The 18,455-nt window shown below is 42.0% G+C and overlaps 4 protein-coding genes across 4 annotated transcripts; 2 read left to right on the top strand and 2 right to left on the bottom strand.

Annotated features, from left to right (window-relative positions):
• Positions 1-855: 855 nt before the first annotated feature.
• Positions 856-4,893, bottom strand: EAE98_004212 (uncharacterized protein; the record flags this gene model as incomplete). Its single annotated transcript, XM_038951832.1, has 3 exons — positions 856-1,426; positions 1,510-4,758; positions 4,823-4,893. The coding sequence occupies 3 exons, from the start codon at positions 4,891-4,893 to the stop codon at positions 856-858; spliced, it is 3,891 nt and encodes a 1,296-aa protein (XP_038811368.1).
• Positions 4,894-7,198: 2,305 nt separating this feature from the next.
• Positions 7,199-8,605, bottom strand: EAE98_004211 (uncharacterized protein; the record flags this gene model as incomplete). Its single annotated transcript, XM_038951831.1, has 1 exon — positions 7,199-8,605. The coding sequence occupies one exon, from the start codon at positions 8,603-8,605 to the stop codon at positions 7,199-7,201; it is 1,407 nt and encodes a 468-aa protein (XP_038811367.1).
• A 4,105-nt stretch (positions 8,606-12,710) lies between these two features.
• On the top strand, positions 12,711-14,881 carry EAE98_004210 (uncharacterized protein; the record flags this gene model as incomplete). Its single annotated transcript, XM_038951830.1, has 5 exons — positions 12,711-12,899; positions 12,968-13,829; positions 14,153-14,395; positions 14,522-14,609; positions 14,692-14,881. The coding sequence occupies 5 exons, from the start codon at positions 12,711-12,713 to the stop codon at positions 14,867-14,869; spliced, it is 1,560 nt and encodes a 519-aa protein (XP_038811366.1). The 3' UTR covers positions 14,870-14,881.
• A 988-nt stretch (positions 14,882-15,869) lies between these two features.
• On the top strand, positions 15,870-18,203 carry EAE98_004209 (uncharacterized protein; the record flags this gene model as incomplete). The annotated part of the gene is made up of 2 exons (XM_038951829.1): positions 15,870-15,964; positions 16,040-18,203. 2 exons carry the CDS (start codon positions 15,870-15,872, stop codon positions 18,201-18,203), a joined length of 2,259 nt encoding a protein of 752 aa, XP_038811365.1.
• Between the last annotated feature and the right edge of the window lie 252 nt (positions 18,204-18,455).

Raw genomic sequence — 18,455 nt, 5'->3', positions numbered from 1 at the left:
CTCATCTCATCTCATCTCACATTCTATACTCTCTCTCTATCTCTCTTTCTCTCCCTCTCTCCTTCAAACAAATCAATTTCGAATGAGAAATCACTCACTCGCTCATTCATCCACTCACCCAGCAACTCAGCAACTCAGCAACTCAGCAACTCAGCAACTCAGCAACTCAGCAACTCAGCAACTCAGCAACTCAGCAACTCACTCATCCATCCATTCATCTACTCATCTACTTACTCATTCACTCAATAACTCAACTCAACTCAACTCAACTCAACTCAATTCAATTCAAACCCAACACCCCCATCCATTCAAATCATCTAGTTACCAATATATTCAATCCACAAAGTCTTCATAATCATTATTATTAAATCCCATATCAAACTACCCTACCCTACCCTATTCTACCCTACTACCAAACTAAACTTTTCCACTTCCCAACTTTTAAAATTTCCCACCCCCCTCAAAAAAACGTTACATACCTCCATACATACATATAAATCCATATTACAATATATATAAACAATCCCATGATTCGTATACGGGGTATCTTTGTATTTTGTATAGAAGGCTAGGTGTGTGCGCATTCTTTGTGTATCTCAGTTCATCCCAACTCCTTCCATCCCGTCCCATCCGATTTCTATACCGTTCTTTTTCATTCCTTGCCATCATTTCCCAGCCGAGCCTAATAGCTTTCCATATCATCCGAGGATCGATGTTGTCTGATTTCATGCGGTTCCATCCGAACTCAGTCCATCTCATACTTTCCCAAATCACCCCTGAACCCCGACCCATCCGTCCATCCATTTTCAATCCATTCACCCAGTCCTTCTTTTAACTGCACCAATCCCTTAACCCCTACCCACTTGCTCTCCTCTCGTTTTCCTTCTCCATCTCCAACACAATTTTTCCCAACTCCTTCAGAGGTACAGGTTTACTCAAGAAAAGATTAATCCCGCTGCTATACGCCTCCCTTTGACTCTCATCGCTAGCCAACCCAGTTACCGCCACAATAACACTTGCTTTCCAACCCTCTTTCTTCTCTAACCCTCTAATCTTTCGAGATGCCTCAAACCCATTCATGATCGGCATACTTATATCCATAAAGATAATATCCGGTTTGACTCTCGCGTTTTGGTAGGTGGTTACTGCATGCAGACCATTTACCGCGCAGTAGTATTGCACAGATAATTTCTTCATACACGCAATGAGAATTTTCATATTGATGGTATTGTCTTCGACGAGGAGTGCGATCGGCTTGGTGGATGAGAGAATTTCGGATAGGGAACGATTGTAATCTGGTTTAGTAATACCCGTATGAAAAGAAGGAGAAGTGATTCGTCGTGCATTAGGAGGCATTGCGAGGAAGGAATTATGAGACCTTTCGAATATAGAGAGAAAACAATCTGCGAGCTTTTTAGGGCCGATTCTAGAATATTGTTAGTCTTATTCAGAGATTTCAATCGAGGAAGGGACAACATGAACGCCATGAATAATGAAAGAAAAACGTACGGATTGCTGAGGAAATGAATATTTTGGTGATTCTCGAATAACGTTCTTCTTTCTGATTGTTCAAAGCTTGTTAAAACAATCAAATGCTTCTTCTGTGCATCACCTGTAGTTTCCGAGTAGAGAGTTTTCCAATGATTCTCCAGTTCGTAGAATTTCTCGGAAGTTACCATGAAGATATCTGCAGTCTTTGCATCAAATTCAACAGCTTGACTGAGCTTCATTCCAAACCAATTCCTGGTAATCCTAGAGACTGCTGGCCCCACAGATCTATCATGGCTAGATTCCCCACCTGCTTTTTTCTCAGACTCTGGCGGTGAAATTTCCATTCCTATCAGTACCAGCTCTAGGCCATGAGTGTAACTTCTAGCTCTTTCAATATTGTTTGGCATGCGAGGTACGTCGCCACACTGTGGTTGGGACTTGTCTAGTTTGAGAACAACCTTGACAACTGTACCAGTACCTTGGATGCTAAAAACATCGATTTTCCCATCGAGTGCTCCGACAATTTGACGAACGATACTAAGACCCAAGCCAGCACCGGGTGTCAGGCTATCTTCCTGCGCAAAAGGAGTGTATATCTGATGCTTCAGAAAATCTTCCGCAATCCCCCTACCAGTATCACTAATCGTCAAAGTAACCAACGCTTGATTGACTCTTGAATTTTTTGATGTAGCAGTCTTACACCCAAGACTGACTTTGATCAATCCTGATGTGGTATATTTTAGTGCGTTGCCAAATATGTTCATCAGAATACGCTTCCAAGCCCCAGGTTGAGTCAAAAAAGTCCAGTTGGATTTGTGGTCTACATCAAGAATTACAGATAAAGGCGCCGGTTCCTTCATTCCTTGAAAATCAGAATTGGTAGGTGAGTTTAGATAGTCAATATCAGTGTAAGCATCATGTGGAGTCGAGTGAATAAGATGAACGTGCCCAGCATATATACCATTAATGACATCCTCTGTGATAGAGGCAATATCAAGATCTGAGGTCAAGCTAATTGTTCCGTAGATCTGAAACTTCTCCGCCGGAACAGCTTTTCGTATCTTGGACGAGTTGCGTACCACTCTTTGTTCCGTCTTTTTTACTGTGGTGAAGTTATTGATTTTTGCATAGTCAAGTACATTAGTTAATGTATCAAGTAAAGTTGTAGAACAATGTCCAATCGTCTCCAACGCATTCCTTTGATAGTTGTTGATTTGTGTGTCTTGTAGAAGCTCGATTGATCCTTGAATTCCTTGTAGCGGACTCCTCAGTTCATGACTTATTGATGATATCAAAGCAGTCTTCGTTTGGTCAGATGCGACTATTTCTAGACGAGAAACTTCAGCCATGATACTATTTCCGAAAGCAGCCACGTAATTTAAATCGTCATCTAGACTAAGTACCCGAGTTGGATCTGAAGTCCAAAGCATGGTACTAGCAAACCAGCGCTCATTATGCGAATCCCATAATGGTAAAATCATAACGTATCTGGCGCCGGGAAATATTTGTAGCATAGTTCGACCTTCCATGACCTTAGAAGATGCTTTCTTAACTATCGAGTTTTGGGAAGTGTCTGCAACAACTGATATTTCTCCGGTCGGCACAGCGTCGAGCATTTCATCTTCACTGGACGACATATGACCCCCTTCGTCGAAAGCAAACACTTTGCCATGAGGATGGCGCTTGAGAAGGCGGCGAACAAAGTTTTCTTTAACAGTGAGGTGCTCTGGAAAGCTTGTATCACCACGTAATGTACAGCGTGAGGCTGTGGAATATGCTAGTACTTCACACATGCGTGTTTGTGAAGCCTGTACCTTCATTTTTGACCTCCTGCTGTCAGAATCTTTTCCATTAACACTATCCGAGGTATCGTACCGCGAAGAGGTTCTTGAAACATCTTCGCTGCTGGATATTTGTGCAGCGTCATGTAAGCCAGCGGGTCTCTCCCGGTTATTTAAAGAAGATTGATGCCCAAAAGAGCTTTCTTTAGCATCAAAAAAAATCACGCCTTCCACATCTGTCGACTCACGTATGAGATTGCTCGCACGGGAAAGCATTCTTTTTAGAGCTTCGGCTTTTTCGGAAGGGGAACGAGTTTTGATATCGTTGATAGTTGTCGCTCCAGCCGGCATGGATAGATGCGCTTGATCAGGAGATTTGGATAATGAACTCCTGGGGGTTTCGTCTGATGGCGAGTCTAATGGCGAGTCAGAAGGTATTTGCGGAGAATCAATAGGCAAATTAAGGGTGGATGGTTGATCGAGTTGTTCCTTGAAGCAGGGTGAGATATCCCTCACTTGAACAGAGGAGTGGTCATTCGATTCTTCATTTTCACCTCTCGGCCTGAGTGGCAGATCATTGCAAAGATTACTCGGAGGTGAGGATGAGGTCGGAAGTAGAGATATCGACTCCTCCATATCTCCCAATCGATCAGCAGATGATGCATTTGCTTCAGGGCCAGCAGTCCCTAAATTCTCGATGGTATCTTCATCAGGAGCTGTCAGACCTCCTACGCTTCTTGTAGCATATGAATCTTGACCCCGAACGGATGTTTCGCGATCATTTCGAGTGCGCAGCCACCAAGATTTAATGCTAGAATGACCTTCTACAAACAATCCCAATCCTTTCACCATCTTCTCTCCTCTTTGATGATCTCTCTTTACAGCAATGTTCTCAAGGTGCTCCATCACTGTATCAGTTATGTCTGTTAAGAACTCCAGTTCTTCTGGCAACAATCCGCTCCGAGGGGTGTCATCAAACACACTGTATGCGCCGATGTCAAATCCTTGACGAGATCGTATGGGAACAGTAGCCACGAACCGGAGTTTCGGGCATCCAATAATATTGGGGTCGTAACGCAAGGTTTCGTTGGACAGATCGTTTATAACTTTTGGTATTACTTTAGGTCGAAATTCAGTGTCGTCACGCTGGCTCTCTGATCGCGGTGTATTTATAACAGCAGCACATAGTGAGTCTTCGCGAGGTATAGTTCGTAAGCCTAGCCATAGGGAATCTCCATCATCGTGCACATCATCATTCTGTGATGATAATGTCTTTGTCGACTCTGCCAATATATATTCATGCGTACGATCAACGAGGGAGATCATAGCCCGCCTTGCGCTTAATCGCAGAGCACCAAGTTGCGCGAAGGCATTGAGTGCTCTATCCGATGACGAAAAGGCCTTGGGGTAGGATTTCGACCTTTCTGCATTTTTATCATCTTGTTTGAGCGGGGAGATAAGGGGTGCTGCAAAGGGGGGAAGATATCTAGATAATGCAAGATTAGGGTTGAACAAGAGTCGAGAGGACAAGGAAGATTCGTATCACTGACTTGTAAACTTCTCGTACCCTTTGAACTTCGGACACCCTAACAGATGTTTCCGAACTGAACTTTGTGGGCATCGCAGTTTGGAAGGCGAATTAATGGACCCTTTTCACAAGCGTCATGCTCGAATGTGAATGCACAATTAATTCCTCGAGACGGGCAAACTCTACCTAGGTAGGTAGGTAGTCACGAAAGTTGGATGAGATTGAATAAAGGAATGAATGAATGGGTGAGCGAGTGAGTGAATGTAATAGATGGGAAGTCATTTACAAACAGATGGATACCTGGGTACTTGGGAGCTGGAATCATGAAAATAATGAGAATTCAATGAGAAGATATGAAGGTTCGCAAGACCCAACGAGATTGTGGTATCAGTTAAGGTTACCAGTCGTAACTCATTAAGTTGTAACCGTAGTAGCTTGTAGCTAGGTATAAGGCGGCGGAGATGCGAGAATCTTGATTGGACGGAGCATTCGAAGTGGGTGTAGTCGATAAAATGAAATCTGCACGTTGATCGCCGGCAATGGCATGGTGATGGTGAATTATGAATCCGATCATTTGAATTCGTTTGGGAGACTGAGGGCGAGCTGAGGGAGGTAATTGGAGGGAGGTAATTGGAGGGAGGTAATTGGAGGGAGGTAATTGGAGGGAGGTAATTGGAGGGAGGTAAGGACTGGTAACTGAGTCAAGTACTCGGCATGGATACCTACGACATGATGCTAAGAAAATGACTATCGGTGGTTGGATCTTTTTTTCTTTCTTTTCTTTCCTTTCTCATTCTCTACGAAGATCCGGGCCGGGCCGGGATGGATTGGAAGAGGTTTTGGGGAGGTGGGGTAGGTAACCTTGAATGCACGATCTTCACGTATTCCGAGGGTTTGGATTCATGTATCACTCATCATGAAAATATCTGCTGTGGCTTATACCTAGGTCCACGGGTAGGTATCCATCCATGTTATATTTTGTGGCTGATGCAGGGGTGGCTCGTGGCTCGTGGCTTGTGGCTTATGGCTTGTGGCTCGTGGACTACAGTGTGGCAAATTCGATTAGGTAACTTCCAAGGTTCCTATTCTTACTTTTACCCAAGTACCTGCCGACCTCGTAACGAAGAACACCAACCACTTCCAGTTCCACGGTCAACAGTTGAGACATTGTTGCAAAATCCAGACTACACTGTACATCATCAAACCTTAGCCTCAACCTTGGAATGCTTCAGTATTATCCACGCTCCCATGGCAACCCAAATCATGCTTCATAACATCAATTACCTACCTAGTAGGTATTGATTTCATAATCCCAACTCAACCTCGCAATCCGATATCACCTACTGAGGTACTATCCAAGTTCAATGGATTCGTGATCCTACAATACATCCACCACCGTACATGCTTGATGCGGGGTATAGCACTTGCATACAGAGGCGTGAATTTTGTTGAGCCACAGTCACACTTCATCCATCAAAGGGGGAGACACACCACGATATGCGTAAATATCTCCTTGTTGAGTAATCGAGGGTTAAGTATGACTCGAATAGGAGCTGCTGATTTTCAGGATATGTCACATGGAAGAAAGGCTAGTATACCACATGTGAACCACACCCGAAACACCAGTATGAGACATATTCTAATAATATAGATATATGTGCGCCGTTTCTTTACTGGATACCATGTGTTTAAAGCGCTAACAACTTCGTTCACTAGCATCAGCGCGAAATCCATCCCATCAAAGCCCATCGTCCTCATCTATCACCAATTCCCGTTGCCCATCTTCAACGTCACTATTCTAATCAAGACAGAGCCAAACATGGCTGTGTTCAGGTTATATATTATCTGGTATCTTTTGTTAGCCAAGGGCTGTCGTCGGTATAGTGTGGAAAACTGTACAGCACTTTTCTAATGATTATCTTCGGATTGATACGAGTTTGTATCGCAAGATATCCAGGGAAATTAACATCGGCTGATCCCCAGGCTATACAATAGTCCATGAGTGGAGCGAAATAGCTTCGCTACTCTTCAGAGAAGCTTACCTATAGCATATTCGATCTCGAAATGCTTCTGCTTACTTGAGAATTCTATGTCGTGAAGTTTTAGCACCTTTCAACACCAAGACTTCATAGCTACAGCGGAGGATTAGAGAGTGCAAGATTCACATCAGACACACTCAATAGCTTAATGTGTAAAGGCAAAATTACTCTGATTAAATTTCTGTCTACAAAATCTTCGACGGTCTTGGCTGCGCACTGGCAGTCTCAACTCAACTTCTTCAAAGGGCATGGAAAAAAACCGCTAAGTCCGCCACGAGCCTCGGCGAGCCATTGAGATTATTGCTTAAAAGGATGAATTTCCTGCAAAACTCCTCCTTGTCATCATGATTTTCTATCATTCACCCCAGTAGGCTCAACAGAGGTTCCTCGTTGAAAGGAATCTCCAATGGAGTCTTGGCCACGTTTAAGTTGAATGGCGTAATTGTGGTATCCGACGACTTGCGAGGTTGTTTCTTATGAGCAAACAGCTCAGCTAGATATTCTAACCACAAAGGAGTGGAAGCTGCGATTGTCGGAGAGTGATCCAGTCCCGGATATCTCTTCAAATATGCAACATTTCCTGCCTTCACGGTTGCCTGAAATGACTTAAAGACAATTTGAGGGAGAACTGAAGTATCATTCAAGCCTTGAATGATCAATATCGGCCTCGAAGCCGGATCCCCTTGTGCTGGGGCGTTCATATCCTGGAATTTTTTGAAAAGTTCATCAGTCGCAGGTGTTTCATTTTTGACTGCGTACTGGTCCCGTGGCAAGTCTAGGGAGAGACCCATAAAAGATAAGGTACATAATTGCATCAGATTGGCCATTTCTATCCGCTTTTTCATCTCATTGGCGACCCATGGCGTTGTGTAATCAGGAAAGACTGCTTTGATGCCGTAAACCATTTGGCCAAGTTCGGCAGTAACGACAAATTGATGGAAATCAGGACGAGGAACTATGCTTTCGAATGTCTCGACCGCCATGTCAAGAATCTTGGTCGCGGGAGATATGGCAACCGTTCCAAGATACCCAGAGGTATGCTTTTGTACAAGAGGATGCTCCGATAGCTTCCACACGGCGCCACCGCCTTGAGAATGTCCTACACTCGCCCAGTCTTTTGTGAACATACCGGGAAATGCTTTGCGAGCTGCTTCAACGGAATAAAATATATCATTGGCATGAGCCGTGAAAGCAGTATATTTGTGTAAGGTATAGTTGTTTCCAAGGCCGGCGTAATCGGTGGCTACAACAGCATAGCCATTGTACATCAATGGAACCCAGCTACTATAATCAAAAAGACTTGGGGAAGATGAGGGCGCGCATCCTCGATGAACACCAATTGTACCGTGGGCGAAGGCGATCAGGGGAATTTGACTTCCATCGGCTGGTGAGCCAAAAGGAAATGCTATAAAGCCAGTGGATGGTACTATCGTACCATCCAAGTCTATAGAAGTATACTGGAATCGGAAAGTTGCAATGCCGTCGGGTATGTCCAGGGTAGAGCTATTGACAGGCTGCAGTTTTAGAAGATCGCCTGGAGCCGAGGAAGAGAAATTGTTTGCTGTGCTGTAGAAATCGAAGTCGAATTCTGTACCCATGGTTTCGAGGTCGGCAGCATTAGATGCGGATAGGATTTCTTGACAGGTTGCATTGCATCCATATGATTGGAGCTCAGCTGTACTGATATTGAAGTTTGTGGCTTGGCCGGTTGCTGATCTGGCCGGCAATGCCAAATATAGCAATGAAAGAATCCTAGTGGCGAGCATGATGGTAGAGGGAGTATGGCGGTAGAGTGAGTATGCGTAACTTGATGAAGATGGTGATTGAAAGAAGATGAGAACAGAGTCCCTTTTATAAATACTGAAAGATTCAAGGTATTCTCAGATCGGGGTTTAGCGGATGTTAGGTAACTTCATGTACTCCTTTAATTGAATTGTAATCAATGATGCTCCTTAATGCCAAGCGGTGCAACTTGTCTATGAGACTGATGCATTAATCCAACACAGATATTGCATAAACGGCAGGAATATAGGAGGGCGTCCGCTTACAGGCCAGCCGTACATCATTTGAGTGGATCAATCCGACCGAGAACGAGAACCGAAGTTCAGCCGTCGTATGGACATTCATCGTATGGGCATCGTGGGATCATCACATTAGCCGAGTCTACGCATGTATGTACTGCCATGCAATGCAGGAAGATTGGCAATGCAATAGTACATAATAGCCGTCTTGATGATATGAACCTCGGTCTTGAATGGGGTTATGTATATCGTCGGATCGGATCGGATCGTAGTTGCTTGCTGCAATAATGCAAATGTTTATTGATTGAATTGAATCGTTCTCGGAGATTGGATTGGATTGGATTGATTTTGCGATGTCGTATGTACTTTGAGTGAGATGTCGTATGTACTTACTAGGAGTGAGTGAGATGACGAAAAAGTAGAATACTTGGGAAAGAGGGATTTGGGAGACCTTTTTGAAGGGAGATACGAGGTCTGCGACATACTTGATCGTTGGTCTTCTGATGCGGGATATTATGGTCTCTTTAATTTGGTAAGTGAGAAGAGTACTAGGTATATAAGATGGGAAGGAAAGCGTGTGCATGCTGCTCTAAGGGATTCTTTTGGGAACGTAACGGGAGTTTGGATGGATATTAGACGGAGTAGAGTAGTCCACAACTGCTTTCCACATATGTCTATTGGAATTGATATATTCGCGACCATGAACCTGGAGAGTAGTAGCCATTTGCTGGGATAGGTGGTGACTATGCTTGTACTGTGAAATCTGTTGCTGTTTACTCTATTGCCGCAGTATCTGTATCCACAATGGTCTACGTATGTCCTACATTCACAGCGCGCTAGTTAGACTTGGCAAAGTCTTTCAACGAGAGAATCGGAGAGATGGGAAAACATGGGTTGGTCTCATCATACCGATCCACATATATACTGTTGACAACAGAGTCATCAGTAATCTCTCCCACAAGCTGGAGCGGGAAAATACCTGCAAGATTACATCCTATGGGTTGCTCAATCTTTTCATCGTCTTCTTGATCGATTTTATTTAAAATAGTGCCATGGATATCAACTGATACATCTCCGCTCATAATCTCAGTCTCAAAAAAATCCGCAGCTCCGGCTTCTCAGGTGGCTGTGAGATATTCTCATAGTCTTGGCTACTAATGATAGACTAAGATATCGTATCGCGGTAGTGAGGGAAGATCTTTCCTGGCATGGGAGCCGACATATTTCTACGCAAAGAAAGGATTTTTCCAAACACCAGACATCGAGTTTTTGGTGGAGACTTCTGTCGTATAGACGACATGTGCGATTGTGATGTTGCCCTGTGGGGTGTTAAGGAGGATCAGTGTTGTAATTAGTATACGATAGTATTACTGTGGCTGATATAGAGAGTATAATACGCACGCTAGTACGTATAATAGCCAATCATATCCACGTCCGTACGTATCATACAAACAGAGCTATACTGAAGATATACTAAAATCCGGGAATTCACATATTTTTATTCGAATATTACATATTTTGGTTGATTTTAAGCCTAATAAGGAAAGAGATTATTCAAAATATGTAATATTTGAACAGAAATATGCAAATTCCTGTATTTCAGTATATTATTAGTGATATTCAATATTATTGAAATATGGAATACTTTCAGTGATATATAATTCAATAATAATTACTGAAATATTATCATAAATATCAATACGTACTACTAAAGTGGGGCGTAACTGAAATACGGAAAATACTAATTACAACACTGAGGAGGATGGACTATCGGAATTGCTCGTAATTTTGATCCTGTCTTGACAGAAAAGCTTCTTTGGAAATTTTGATAGCAGAGCCGTAGATATAGTAGTAACAAATCGATATGGCTACAACGCGTTACGGGGGGAGGTAATTGCTCCATAGAACTGACTGCGGAAGCTGGATTACATCGGTTATTCAGAAAGTGTTCTTCATTGGAGATTTGCAGGAGAATTACCTTCTAGACCGCATCTAGCATTTACATTCCCCTGACAAGCTCTGGCAGATCCTCTGCGGGATCCTTAGTATCTCAAGGGCCTCTTTCATCTTTTCCATATCAGTGAAAGCATTTACTTTGGTAATGTCTCGGAGGGTTTGTGCCTTACATATAATTCCAATACTTATACTTTGCGCTTACGACTCCGAACCTATTCTGGCATGTTTTGTGTTCGTAAAAAGGGGTCACCCTGATATGTCCTCCATTACCGACCGTTGCACTGCTGCATATTGTCTTCCCCTCCAGAATGACTGGAGCTTTAATTCTACATGAGGTTATTGGGAAATACTTTTCAAGCTTCTTTGAATTTTAGTATCTAAGAGTAGGTAATGTTAGTAATTATATCATAGCAGAATAGTGATTACTGATCTGATAACGAGTCATTGTTATCCAGATTTCTCTCCTTTAATGATGTGATATTGGGCTGATCTCTATTTAGGCTTAATTGCGGGGAGATCGACCATATACTGAGGCCGATAACGCGCATTTGAACAATACACCAAAAATAGATTTTCGCCTAATGAAAAAAGAAATTTTAGAATCTGTATAGTGTATTTATAGAAATCTATTAAAGAAAGATAGAATTCAATCTTATTGAAGACTTTTTGTGAAACAAATTATATTATTAAATAGCCCTTAGGGTTAGCTCTATTCATCTGTTTTTAGATTTCATTTCGAAGTTTTTTATAAGAAGTATATTAATATTTAAAATCTATTTTCAAATAGTTTTCCTTAAAGTATATAGATCATTATAGAATAAGCGAGATGAGCTTAATAAGAATTCTTATCTAAAGCTCGGGCTCAAGCTTATTTCGCTTAAATTATATGACTAATATAGCTTTAGATTATTTTTATAATATTGAAAAAAAAAGAATTCAATTTGATATACAATCTTAAATAAATTAATGAAATAGAATAAAAAGAGATATAATTATTAATTAAAATTCAAGAAATTAATTAATATAATTACTTTTGAATTATCTCAAAAAGTAAAGTTTCTATTGAATTTAATATAACTCTAATCAATAAATCTGTTTTATATAAGTATCTCAAATATTACTAAGAATTGATGACTAATCACACCTTGAATAAATTGATAACTAACTGAGCCTTAAGCCTTAAATAATATCATTAATAAGAAAAAAGTATTCAATTTAATATACAACCCTAAAGAAATTAATGAAATAAAAGAAAAAGAGATATACTTCTTAATTAGAATTCAAGAAATCAATAGGTATAGTTACTTCTAAATTATCTCAAAAATTGAAATTTATATTGAATTTGATAGTATTTGAAGAATAAAAAACTAAATATTTTAATTCATTCTTCAATCTCTTATTCTTCAAATATTAAGAAATTCGATATAAATTTCAATTTCTGAAATATTTCAAAAGTAATTATATCAATCGATTCCTTAAACTCTAATTAATAGTTATACTTCTTTTCTTTTCATTTTATCAAGTCCTTTAAGGTTATATACTAAATTAAATGCTTTTTTCTATATAAAAGCACACTACTAAATTCTAAATACGGTTTTAGCTTAAGCGAAAATCTATTTTTGGTGTATTGTTCAAATGCGCGTTATCGGCCTCAGTACCATATCCTAGGCTCAATGCGGCTAAGTAGGTTCCGAGTTTACTGAGTTTAGACAGGACCGTCACGGGTCGAACCCAATCGCGATGCGATCGCTCACATGTAAACAGCTGATATATAAATGCGCTGTACGAGCGTTAGGCTTTTGATTCTGTAGTTGTAGATTCTAAGAGTAATTGTATCCTACTCTCGCAGTTCTTCTGAGGCAACGCATCACACGTACTCTCAGGATTTTGGATAATGCGTTTTCATGATACTTTGTTTGTGGGAATTACCACTATCTTTTCTCTAGGCGCAGCTATTACACCGTCAGCTTTGAATTTAGCCAATTCGAACAACCTAGGCCTAGAATCCCTTGATCCGGCAATATATGCCCGGATTCTAGAGCTCGGCAGGGAGTACGGAGGCGTTGATAAGTGTCAATTGGCAGTGAGTGTTCTGTTTCACGACTCAATTCATGGATGCGATATTGATTTATCATACTTTCATCAACTTAGTGTAAAATTCTCTCTATCCTCTCTCCCACCAAACTCACCACCCCCTCGTCTCCAGCCTACACACCCCTCCCATATTGGTCAGTTCAACAACCCGAAGTTGTACCGAGCTGTCGTTTCGACGTTACCATTCCTCAAGATATCTCTACAACTATCAAAGTTTCTCACTTGACGGATTGCCCTTTCGCTGTGAAATGCGGGGGACATGCGTCGTTTGCTGGAGCATCCAGTATACAAAATGGTATCTTGGTCAATCTGCAAAAATTAAATACAGTTCAATTGAGTGCAGATAGAGGAACAGTAAGTATCGGACCTGGAAATACATGGTATGATGTCTATCAGGTGTTAGATCCATTGGGAATAAGCGTAGTGGGAGGAAGGGAAGCTGGAGTGGGAGTGGGAGGACTCACGCTTGGAGGTGGAATATCTTATTTCTCTGGCAAATATGGATGGGCTTGCGATAATATTCTCAATTACGAAGTTGTTCTCGCAGACGGCAGTATAGTCAATGCATCCCCAACATCACATCCAGATCTATACCAAGCCCTTCGTGGCGGATCCGGGACGAATTTCGGGATAGTCACGAGGTTCGATGCATTTGCATTTGAACAAGGACTTTTATGGGGAGGATCTAGATTTTACAGTTTGGCTTCTAATGCTTCACTCTCAGATGTATTTTCGCAGTTTATTGTTGATGCTCCGACTGATGAGGATGCCCATTTATATATTGGTTGCGGATATGTACCGAGTTTGGGAGGATTTGTGACGTTGAGTGGTCCCGTGTATGCAAAGCCGGTGGCAAATGCGACAATTTTTAATGCGTTGAACGATGTAGTAAGTTTGGGAGATATGACAGGAGTAGCGAGTATGGCGGAGCTGTCGGTGCAACTTAATCAGACGGCTTTTTTGAGGCAAGATATTGTCGTATCATGAGACGTTGGGAGTGGTTGTGCTGACTTATTTTTAGAGAAGCGTATGTGATCCTTCCTTTCATCGTTGTTTGTGTTACCAAATAAGCGATATGTGCAATCCTCCGCGGATCTGAGATTGAAATCGTCAGCGTCCTACAATGACTATGTCTTATTTCCATTGGCTCTCCTGATTCAAAGCATATATACATATATTTGTTAAGAAGACAAGATGAAAGACCTTCTTTCAAATCAGAAGTTGTTTGTTGCCAATATTTAGGATCAGTACTGACATACCAAATTCTCTCTGGTTACAGATGGAAAACGGTTACTTTCAAAAATAACGCCACTCTCTTCAAAAAGATTCATGATATCTTCGTGGAAGAAGCAAACCGCGTCGTAGAAGTTCCAGGAATTATGCCATTCATGGCACTTCAACCTCTTTCACGTAATATCATTGAACAAATGCAGAAAAGGGGTGGGAACGTATTGGGCTTAGAGACGGAAGGAGGCCCACTTAGCAGTAAGTTAAGGAAGAGATGAGATGTGTAAAGGTGGTAATGGGGAGAGATAACGGGAGAGCAGTGAAGGAGGAAGATAGGACATGGGTAAAAGCTGAATAGGAAAGAAGCTAACAGAAGATACCTAGTAATGAACCTGAACTGGGGATGGGAAAATGAAGAAGATGACGACAAAGTCTTCACGGCATTGAATCGATTTGTAGAAAGAATTGTTGAGCCAGTATTCCCTTTCTCTGCTTGATTCTGTTTTTCTTAAAGACATATCTAACGTTAATAACTGACTCTGTGGTTTTGGCAGTTTGGCAAAAGACTGGGGACTTGACAATCAGTTCATTTACATGAATTATGCGAGTGAAGAACAAGACGTTTTTGGTGGCTATGGAGAGGTTAATGAGAAGAAACTTAGGGATATACAAAGGAAGTATGATCCCGAGGGAGTCTTTAAAAGGCTGCAGCCGGGGTATTTCAAGCTTTGACTGGAGAATGATGGATGAGCAAAGTCGGCAGATTCGGGGTGAGGTAATGAAAATCGGCAATGCGCGTACAAGATTTGCTATTTTGGGAGATCTAGATTCAGCGACTTTTTAATTTAACCAAAACCTGCATCTAGACTTTTATCTAGAATTATTCTCATGCAAAAAATCAGATTATTGGATCTTCGCAGATCCCGATAGATCGAGGCGCGCAGCCGTTCCATGGCCATCAATTGGGTAACCTACCACAACATGAGCATTGAGCCTCAAGCTTTAACTATCCGATGTTCTCATCGGCAAGCCACTGAACACATCGATTAATTTTTAATCCGACTGGTTCACGTTACATTTTTCATGTGAGTCAAGCTTTTCATTCGCGCTTGTCGTTTCATCCACTCATTTTCGGGTTCGCTAAACACATCCCCTGAAATTAATCCTAGCCAATCAAATGATTCACAACCCGACTCTTTCAGACGAGATAATTTTACTAAGCGCCAACGTCATGTTTGAGCTTTATGTTGTGTATTTTGCATTTATTGGATGAGAAAACTTGGGTGGAAACTACAATGAATTGTTGTGAATCGTACAGCAAACTGGCTAGTTGTCTGTTTACCTGTCGATCTGGTGGAGTTCTGGAAAAGCGCCAAGTTTGTAATGCAATGCACTCAGTGGGTTTGGGTCGCGTTCCCGGTCATGTTCATTGAGATTTTCGAGTATATAGAATGAGTCGAGACTTTTGGTAACATGATTTCAATTTCCATATTCTACTCATCATTCGTTTTCCTATTCTCAATTCCATTCATTGTTTCGTGTCTTGTCTGTCGTTGATTGTTTCCTTTTTTTCATTTTTTATTCACAACTTTCTTTGCTAAATTGTTAATCATTAATTTTTGATACCAAAAATTGCAATCTCAGCACATATATCTAGTACACATCCAGCTTTTTCTTTTCTCTTGAGAATACTTCCCACGGAATAATCCCTAAAATCATCATCTCTACAATCATGAAGGTCTCACCTCCACTATTTCTTTTTGGTACAATTTTTCTTTCTCATCTTGGTGCGGCTGGTCCGTTGTGGCGTAATGGAACAAGTAGGAAGTAAGTACACTTCTCTTCTGCCCAGGTCACTTTTTGTCAGTGGTTCCGGAATGGATAATTCTAATTTGGCACCAGCTTTATACGCGGAGGTGAAAGGAAAAGAGATAGCGTTACTCCCATCGCGATCACTATCTTACCTGGGACGGTCACTTCTTCGATAATCAGTTCTACAGCTCAACCCGAATCCACATTGTCAATAGAAAGAACCACCATATCCAGCACGAGTGTAACGGTGCTTTATTCACAGGCGAGCAGTACTTCACCGACGTCCGTGGTACAATCAACAGAGGGATCGAAGACGACGAGATCTAAAAGTGCGACAGGTACTGCTAGTACTTCATCGGACGAGGATAACGAATCCAAGACGTCGTTAAGCTCCGCTACACCTTCTTCGCAGCTGTTATCTTCAATCATATCGAGTCCAGGAGGTACAGCCCCGGCACGATCAAGCCAAGCTTCAAGTACTGAAACCAGAGATGGAAGCGGAATTCTAACCGCAACGGAATTGACACTTACTATTAATCCACCGCTAAATACAGCGCCCACCGGAAAACCTTCTACAAAGAGTGAAACATCAAGTCAGGGTGCATCTGAATCACAAGCTAGTTCTTCCTCTTCGAACAAAGTTTCTTTGCAGACTACGACTTTTGCGCCTCTACCTACCACTTTGCCTGAGAGCAGTCTTACGAGGAAAACTTCTTCAACGTTATTGGATAGTTCGACACTATCGAGTCTGAATTCTGTTCAGACCACGACATTCCCATTGCTTCCAACTACCTCTTCAAAGGCTACTGCAACTCCAGAAAGCTCTTCGGGTGAAACTTCCAAGGGGTCTTCCTCAGCAACTTTAACATCAGTACCGACATCAGTGTCGAGTATATCAGTCGCACCATTTGGTACTGGAAACTCAACCACGGCAGCCACAGGAATTCCGCAAAGTTCCAGTAATTCAGATCCGAGTTCTGAATCCACGGTTGGTGTTACAACGAAAGCATCTGGGATCACTTCCCAGACTTCTATAAGGGAAACGCTATCACCTATTACGGTTCTATCAAGCACTGCTGGAACCTCAAGCTTAGCGGGGAGTGTCTTGTCGACGAAGGAGACTTCAAAGGTTACGGCTCAACCGCAGAGCACTATTGCACAGTCTAGGATGACGGTGACTCAGGCGTCAATTTCTACCACAGGAGCATCCGAGCAGAGTATTACTCCTCAAACCTCAATAACGGGAGATTCGTCTCAGGCAACATCGAGTGATTCCCTGCAAACTACATTCGTATACGTGACCACAGTTGTTCCATCTTCCACTCTTGGAGTTATCCCAACCTCTTCATCTCCATCCACAACCTCAACTTCATCTATACCTGTAAGAACCACAAAGCTTGACTCTTCTACATCATCATTTTCTTCAGCGGCAACAATTATCAAGACATCTGAGGTCTCTTCATTTTCCTCATCTTCAGAGCCACAAACTACAGTTTTCCCCGAACTACCCACCACACAGCCTGCTAGCACAGCAGAAATCTTCATAACAACCATAACACCATCAACAAAAACAAGAGAATCATCTTCTGGCACCACAAAAATACCTACCTCGACATCCTCCATCAAAGAAACCACCATTCAAGAATCTGTACTCACACCTACAACCCCGAGAACCACAACCGATGTCCCCAAAACTACAGAAATAGCTAGCACTGTGATCATCAGTGTAAACACCGCAGATTCGAATAATGGGGCTGTAACTGCATTAACCATTATTCCCGTTACTGCTGGATCCGGTTCTAAATCTAATTCTGGATCTGGCAATGACGCTCCCAAAACCACAACTAGTGATGAAAATGCAGGGACAACCACATCCATAATCATCATCAACACTAGTCCCACAGCTATCACAACAGCTGGAGGTAATGGTCTAGCACAGACTACACCTTCTCCTGTACCCATTTCTCCGACTCCTGTTCGCACATCTACAAGTGCGATAGATGATGGGCTGAAAACAACAACGCTGAGTATCTCGCCACCGAGAGAAACGAGTGTTACGATTGCTGCTGCACCTGCACTGACGTCTGCGCCTGTAGCGACGAGTGTGAGCGTAGCAGGGAATGTTTGTTTGGGGGTGGGAGGGGATGGGAAAATTACTAGTATGAGTAGTTGTGTGGGTGGTGCGACGGAGACGCAGACAGAGACGGTGAGTGTGACGGTTACGGCGAGGGAGACGGTTACGGTTAGGGGATAGGGTTTAGGGCTCTGATAGGGATGTGATAGGCGGACATTTTGGTGGACTGAGAGGGTGGAGTGGAGTAATTAGATAGAACGAATGAATAAATGCATGAACGAAGCGAGGAAATGAGGAGGAGAAATAAGGAAGAGAAAAATTGATAACTTGGCGTTTGGATATTGGATTGGGTAGATGTGGTAGCATGTAATGGACTGGAGGAAATGAATGATTTTTCGAAGAAATATGATGTTAAATTTTTACCATCAATTG

Source organism: Botrytis deweyae (genome assembly GCF_014898535.1).
Source record: "Botrytis deweyae strain B1 chromosome Unknown BDEW_008, whole genome shotgun sequence".
Classification (NCBI taxonomy): Eukaryota; Fungi; Ascomycota; class Leotiomycetes; order Helotiales; family Sclerotiniaceae; genus Botrytis; species Botrytis deweyae.
Note: the sequence above shows the minus strand (reverse complement) of the source record. Positions and strands in the feature narration are given on the sequence as shown.